Consider the following 7,555-nt stretch of genomic DNA (forward strand, 5'->3'; position numbering starts at 1 on the left):
CAAATCGGTGACAAAAAGATACTCGTGCGAAATAACCTCGCGACACGCATATCAAAGGCACGTTTTTTTTCAAATAACAGCACTCACTTATAATTTGAAGCATACACTTACTGTCAAAGATTTAAACCACTCTACGCTATGCATCGTTCAGTGTTAGGGATAATATTTCACTACCGTTAAGTAAGACACCTCTCAATTGGGGCCACATATTGCCATTTTTTGATTTAACTATGCGCATATGGATGTAGGAAGAGGCCAGCTTTGCAGTAACTTACTGACGCATACAAAAGGGTCCATTGTTCCCTTGTTTCAGAAAACAAATTTGGAAAAAAAGAAAACCTGATGTTCCCATTATGTTTAATTGCAAACAGGAATAAAAGTCTAAATGGGATTAAGTGAAGTTTTGAAAAAAAAATGGACACAAAAAGCGATGCGTTTGGTAATACTACCTATAAAGTGATAAGAAATTTATCGAGATTTTCACTCCTGACGATTTTTGAAAAGGGAGAAAGAACATGCCGATTGGCTGACGATGGGTTGCATACCAATGTTTCTTACTTATAAATAGCATGTGGAAAGGCGAAAACGGTGTACGGTTGTGTTTTTTACCCAACCTGAAAAATGCCTTAGGGCATGTGTGCATCATCCAACCGGGATTGACAGCAATGTAGTGATGTCGGGCAAACACCACTAATAATGAGATTCAATAAATTCTCTTTAACTGTGTGCATATAGACACGCGGCCATGCAGGACGAGGGCACTTTTAAATGGGAATTATACCGGACGGCGGTTTCTAATGTTGACCGTTAGGACTTCGAATCAGTGCTGCCACTAACACTTCCCATCAAGCTTCACTGACACTAAAAATAAATGTTAACTAAACAATTACCATTATTATGACACGATTGTCGAGTTGTTGTGTAAAATGAGAGTCTTGCTACCCTTTAGAAATAATATCTGCTTAGAAGATCTCCAACACAATAGCTGGTAGGCCTGCCTAAGAAAGCCACGTCTAACTATTATTCATCAACTGCGTCACTATGAGTCACCCTGCCCCTCCATTCTAGAAATACTCATTCTACCAGTAAATCCCCGGGATCACATTAAAGTGCATCTTGTAAACAACGGAAATGTTGACTTCCACAACATCAATAGGAAAAATAGTAGGAGAAAGGAGTCTCCAATTACAAACTTACAGTAAGTATAATTGCAATTCGGTTGAGATTTCTTTAATTTACTACATAATTTCATTTAGTAAATGAGATTCATCCGTGTATGGGTGCGATGGAAAAAGCAAGTCCTTTTACTTGTGAGTGGTGCCCAAATGATTCAGCCTACTTAAAAATAACCCTTATTAAGATAAGATGTGCTCGTTGCTTCTATGTCAAACGCTTTTTAACGCCTCTCCCGAACGTCAGTCGCTTTCCCTTGCATCTGTGACGGTGATTGCCTTTTAAGCATCACTTTCTGTCTTTGGTGACATTTAATGTTCTGATTTCTAACACAACAGATTCATAAAAATAACGAAAGCAACTAACTTGCCCAATGTGTTTGCCGTATATTGCTTTTAGGACAAAGAAACGCTTCAATCGGCACTTGTAAGGTGGAAAATGTTGTATTTCTGTAAGTTTATAGACCTTATTTTATCTACTTGGAACATAAAAATAATTAGTTTGTTTCCCCAGTTTATAATTTGAAACGATACCCATTTTAAAACCAAGCAAAAAAGAATTTACATACTAGGATTCTTGAATAAAATTATTCTACACAATGAATGTACTCTGTGGGGGGGTCAGTATCCATACGTCAGATCAAACGCAGATTAAAAATTTCTTGTCAATGTCGTTTGTTCTACCTACCTAATAGGCACTAACAATCATACTCTTAGGAAATGTCGTAAGTAATGTGAAAAACATTAGTTAATTAAGTAAAAAATTTGACTCAGAATGTTGTATTTGGCTATCAATTGAGTTTTGAAAAATCTACCATAATACAGTGAACAAAAACAGATTTAAAAGCTTAGCTATGTGTTCAATTAAAGACGATATTTCTGTTCCCTTATAAACTTCTAATTAATCTTGCATTGTATCACTTGATTTGTCTTCCAATGGTGCAGTCACTTTCTCCAAAGATTCCGGTAATCACGAGAAGCGAAACGAATAGTCTATGACGGATTTGTAACACACTTTCTGGAATCATTGCTGACAGGGTCACGCAACAAATCAGTGTTGCTTCTGTTGCGAAATTTTTTCTCAACATTAACATGAACGGCTGTCATTTTGGTGAGATGATCATACCTATATTACCCAAGTTATCTTGAGCCTTCGAAGTGGATAATTAAAAAATTTGAAAACAAATTTGTATGCAGTGTGCTTGGATGTCATAAAATTATCATTTAAACAAATTTGTCGACTAGCTCTCGGTCTGATAGCTATGTGTTAAAGTAAACGGGTTATTTTGAGAAAATCGTTCGCCGCAATGGAGTAGAGGTACTTTTGACGGGACTAGCACTCCAATTGTGGTAGCTGATGTGTTGCATTAGCTCTCATTTATTAACACCAATACAATAATTAATATCAGTGAACAGTGACAAATGTCAACTCCTTGTTTTTTATTTTGACTTATTTGAAATAATGCTCAGAAATTGAGTACGGCTCGAATCATGACTAAAATTGAGCATAGGTCCTAAGAAAGACAAAATAGTATTGAAATCCTAACTTCATGAACAACGGTTACCAGGTGGGAAACTTTTGCGAAAAAAAATATAAATTATTTTTTGGTCCACCTAAGGTGATCAAAAACGCGGCATTAAGGAGCCGGAAAAAACTTTTCCATGGTATTCTCGACTACGGTGCAGAGTTCAAGCATGCTGAGGTAGTCCATTGAAATTGTACAATGTGTATGTATTTATCATATCGTTTAATTCGGAATATACGGATAAAATCATCTCCACATAACTAAGCAATATCAATACATCTACTATGACCATTTATCAGATAACGGCAGTCCACTAGAAACGATGCCAGGACTAGAATTTTGTAGGCAAACGAAAAATTGGTAATGAACCCAATACATAGTCTAATCAGAATATGCATCTGGAACTCAAAAGTCGGCAAATGTCCATAGCTACCAGCCGGTGGTCTAGTAGCACAAGCAATAAGCCGTTTCATCATACAATGTGTGAGTATTAAAAACCGTTGCAATATTCTACTAACAAAAAAGAGGTAATTTATTCGCATCCATGTTTCAAAACTAGCGTGGTGGGTTGCAGACTGCATTCTGTGCCCAGACTTGTTCGTATTATTTATTATTTTTGAACTTTTCATAGTCCAGGATATTCAGTAGTCGATTCGGCGCAGCATTATATTGGCATGGGTGATTAATATGTAGCCAAAACTTATGTAAACGGAGAACCTCTATAAATGGATGACCGATTTTTGCGTGTGATAATTAAAGTGTGTCACGCATATATTTACAAATGGTGCACAAGCAAATTAGAAAAGTTGTGAGAAAATAGCCACATATTAGTGCTGTCAAGAATTGCTTTGCAAATTAAAATACAAGTTCCCACACTTTAAACTAAAAACCAGTTTCATATAAGGCTTTCTAAAAGCTTTTTTTATAAATTTTAGAGTTCACCAGCATAGCCTCACATTGCACACAAAACAGCAGAACGTCCCAATAGTTGAAGAGTCCATCGTCTGTCTGATACTCATGTAATTCTGGAAGGGAACTTTCCCTTGCTGCACCTCCCTAGTTTCACTTTTCCAATAAACGCATTAATTGGACGTTGCTTACCCCATTAGATATTTGGGGAGAACTGGTGATTGTGATTGAGCACATTTGGATAAATGGAATCAGGCCCCCCTTTGTTCCAGCCACGAAGTTATCTTGACCACAGTAAATCGGACGAATCATCGTGCTAAAAACTGGCGATTTCTAAAGGGATACGCCGTAAAGTAAAAAGTGGGGGGCCATATGCTGCCGAAAATCTACAACCTACAGCGCTTCCATAACTACGCATGCGTATGCGTGTATCGAGGTGTGTGTATTGTTTAAGTTTCGTTCTTACTGAACTACACCGGATATGAAAACTGGCATCCACACACGTGCACAACACGATGTGAAGGAATGGCTTCTGTTCTTTGTGTTTCCTTTGTTCACCGAAGACTCTGACAGCGCAATTCCAAACTTCTTCTCTAAGCCATCACTCCAAGGATAGTGGGACTGGTCTTAGTTGATATCACTTATCGCCTGTTGCCTACGTCAAAGTATTATTCCACATAATCAAGCCGAATACACAAGATCCTTTTCCAAACTACAGCATGTATTATGGTACCTTTTGAATATCCTTATAAATAAATTTACTTACGACCGTCTTTGAGCTGCGATTGGTTTTTTTAACAATTATTTGTTCAGACTTAACAAAGTGGACTTAGTATTACCATTGACAAAATTACCAGGTGCCTTATGTGCGTTCCTATTAGTCTAAAAGATTTAAGTAGAATCTGATTAAAACTTATGCGTAATACTTAAATGCTGTGAATGTCCCATACATACCATACATTTAGCTGGATCTATTACGCGCTGAAAACACGTTGCTCAACTTTGATTATCTTGCAAAAGATAGCCGAAATTTGAATTACTTGTAACTGTCAATTAGCATAGTCCCAAGTGTTAGCTTAGTCTAAACATTATATCGTAAGTGCAGAAAAAGGCAATTCTCTGTAAGGCTGGAAGTCTCAGGGGAATGCACTTGAAGCCTCTGTCAGCCTAGCACTCTCAGACCCCAGATGGGAGAACATCAAGTCTGATGACTATCCTAAGCAGACTTCGGACATTGTTTTCAACGTCTAAATGAGTGCGAAAACATGCCACAGTTCAGCTGGTTTTGAATGCGTCAAAGCCGAAAGCCTTTTTTTCGAACCTTTATGCCGACTTTCCTTGAAGTGACTTACGGCATTTAAGTGGCTCCAACTTTAACTAGACAGGCTGAAATTGACACTAATAGAGAACCTTTTCTAAGTAAAAACCGATTTAAAAATCGGTCATTTTATGATTACTTGAGACCTGGGTAACCTACATTAATGCTGTTCATAATTGTTTTAAACTACTAATCATTTTCAACACCTTAAAATTTGGTTATTGATGCTAACTTTTCAAATGAAGCATCCAAATTATCAGATTGAGAAGACAGCTGCCTCGACAACAGGCAACTTCATCAAGTCTGAAAAATCATGCCATATTTAGGGGCAAAGCAAAGCAAAAGCATTCAAGTAGACAATTGGTTGATATCTAAACAATATCCACATTCCTAGTACTCCTGCATTTGATGTTGACAGGACAAAACAGAAAGCAAAATTCAAACAGATATACAGGACAAAATGAATGTCCAATAATGAAAATTAGCTCGTATGTTATAACTTCATTTGCAAGCTGATTTAAACATTTTGAAAAAGCCTCATTTTAGTTCCTAAAAATTAAATAAAACGAGTATTTTAATGCAGGTGCATGGTAAAATGGATGATATTAAACTGTTTATCATTAAAGAAGTTCAAATAAAAGTAAAAACTCTCGTTTATGGTAAAAAATAATGTCTCGATTAGGCTGCAAATATATCGAGAAATCGATAGAGCATAAAGCAGTAAAAATACGGCTAACGGGAGTAACGCAACGTAATTTGCTTGTTATATGGCTTACTATTCCTACTAATCCTTTTTCAAGCGATAAACACAAAGTAATCCCTTGTCATGACATATTTAATGCCGTTATTAATCAGGCAAGCCCTTTCGAAATCAGAATTCTACTTTGCTCATAAAAAAGTGATAAACAGCAACTTCATCTCTGAGTTAGCAATTTTAAAAATCGGACATCAGAAGATAAAAGGTCATTCAATCTTTCATACACAATGTAGCAAGAGCAGAACTGTATAGGTTAAGTGTATTTGCACAATCAAAACGAGTTAACCAATTAGTTTATTTTTCAATCCAGAAGAGTGCACCGAAGGAAAGAAGGTGTTCTCTTTTATTTACTATTAATAACAAGTCAACTGTTATAGAATAACATCGCAAATATTTCCTTCAATATTGTTTTCATGTGGCGGACACTTGACACATTTAATAATTGAGGATTTTAGCAGATGATAACACACATTTACCTCGTATGATATAAATATTAAACCATACGGGAAGCACGCGATTTAAAGCATTATGTCTTAGCCCACATATTCTGTTAAAAGTTTGATTTAAGCGTCAGCTGTGAACATCTAGAATGGACATTGAAAGCATCTGGAAATCGCAAAAGAGCTAGAGACTACCAGATATTTCAGGACAACAATGATAGGTAATTAGAAAATACCGGTCGTACCCCTACTTGTACCACCAGTCTTATTTTCTAAACAAGATCCAGTATAATTTAATATTTCACGTTTTTGGTCGAGAAAATTGAATAAAAATAAATAAAAAGACGCACCTTTGGAGTGCACCCTTTTCATCCACGGATAGATTATCGCTGTCGTACCAGCATTGCTACCCTGAAGTCTGGATACCACGGCTTTACCACCATTGTTGTTAGCATTATTCGTGGATGGTATGGTCGAAGGAGGATGCTGCGATGGAATTGTCGCATGTGGTGGCGCGGAGACTTTCGCGAAGCTTTCCTCTAAACTGGAGTACCCAGGTTCTGAACGCATTTGGGACATCAATGACTGTGGCTGTCTCAATTGGGCGTTGGAATGTGGTGAGGTGTAGTCATACCCTCTCCCACTATCGCCAGAAAGTTCCCCTTGCGCTTCATCCTCCTTTGGGAACGTTATAGAGGTCATTTGAGATGGATGAGATGAAGGTACTGAAAATACTGTTTCCATTGAATAATAGTCTGAAGGTGGATTTCGCAGGAATTGTGCCCTGGAATTTGCATCATATCCCTCCGCATTGCTGTAGTAATCACCTTTGACGCTGTCAAAACCACTTGTAGCATCGAGAGCATGCAGGGCTCCCGTTTCAAGGTCAATTAGTCGCTTAGATGGCGGAAAATTGCGGAGGAAATTCACCGGTGAGGCCTTTCGGAGGCTCTCAGGAGAGCCCTCATCGTACGTAGATGGGAGTTGCGATGGATAGTACGTTGAGGCTTGACTATCGAATTGGATGTGATGGGAGTGGTCCAGAGTTGTTGATGTCTCAAGCATTTCCTGCAAATTATTTAAAGGTTGGTGTTGCTGCTGATGTGCGTGGATAGAGGGATTGAGGGAAAGTTCCTTGTGAACAGTAGGCTGTAGAGGAAATGAGAAAAGGGTTGATGCACTGTTACTATGGCGATTGAGGTCACCACTGTCTGAGTCCATGCGCAGCGCTAGATTGGATGTCCTTTATTTTGACGTAGCTGCTGTTATTTTTGTCAATTTTGTGTGAATATCCTACCCTTGTCTTCCCAAAGTTGCTGTGGAATTGACCATCAATCAAAAGTGGGGCTTATGACTGGTGACCAATGATTTTTATGGCCGTTTAGGACAACGAATGACGATCTCCTTGAAAAGTCTATTGGCCGGTTGATGGA

General features: G+C 37.9%; 2 protein-coding genes across 2 annotated transcripts; both read right to left on the minus strand. All coding sequences in view use genetic code 11, as the record gives it.

Moving 5' to 3' along the window:
- Window positions 1-1,461: 1,461 nt before the first annotated feature.
- On the minus strand, window positions 1,462-3,327 carry EGR_00015 (hypothetical protein; the record flags this gene model as incomplete). Its single annotated transcript, XM_024489264.1, has 4 exons — window positions 1,462-1,622; window positions 1,653-1,740; window positions 2,308-2,432; window positions 3,177-3,327. 4 exons carry the CDS (start codon window positions 3,325-3,327, stop codon window positions 1,462-1,464), a joined length of 525 nt encoding a protein of 174 aa, XP_024355942.1.
- Window positions 3,328-5,181: 1,854 nt separating this feature from the next.
- Window positions 5,182-7,187, minus strand: EGR_00016 (hypothetical protein; the record flags this gene model as incomplete). The annotated part of the gene is made up of 2 exons (XM_024489265.1): window positions 5,182-5,228; window positions 6,473-7,187. 2 exons carry the CDS (start codon window positions 7,185-7,187, stop codon window positions 5,182-5,184), a joined length of 762 nt encoding a protein of 253 aa, XP_024355943.1.
- Window positions 7,188-7,555: the final 368 nt, after the last annotated feature.

This window comes from Echinococcus granulosus, assembly GCF_000524195.1.
Source record: "Echinococcus granulosus chromosome Unknown EG_S00001, whole genome shotgun sequence".
Classification (NCBI taxonomy): Eukaryota; Metazoa; Platyhelminthes; class Cestoda; order Cyclophyllidea; family Taeniidae; genus Echinococcus; species Echinococcus granulosus.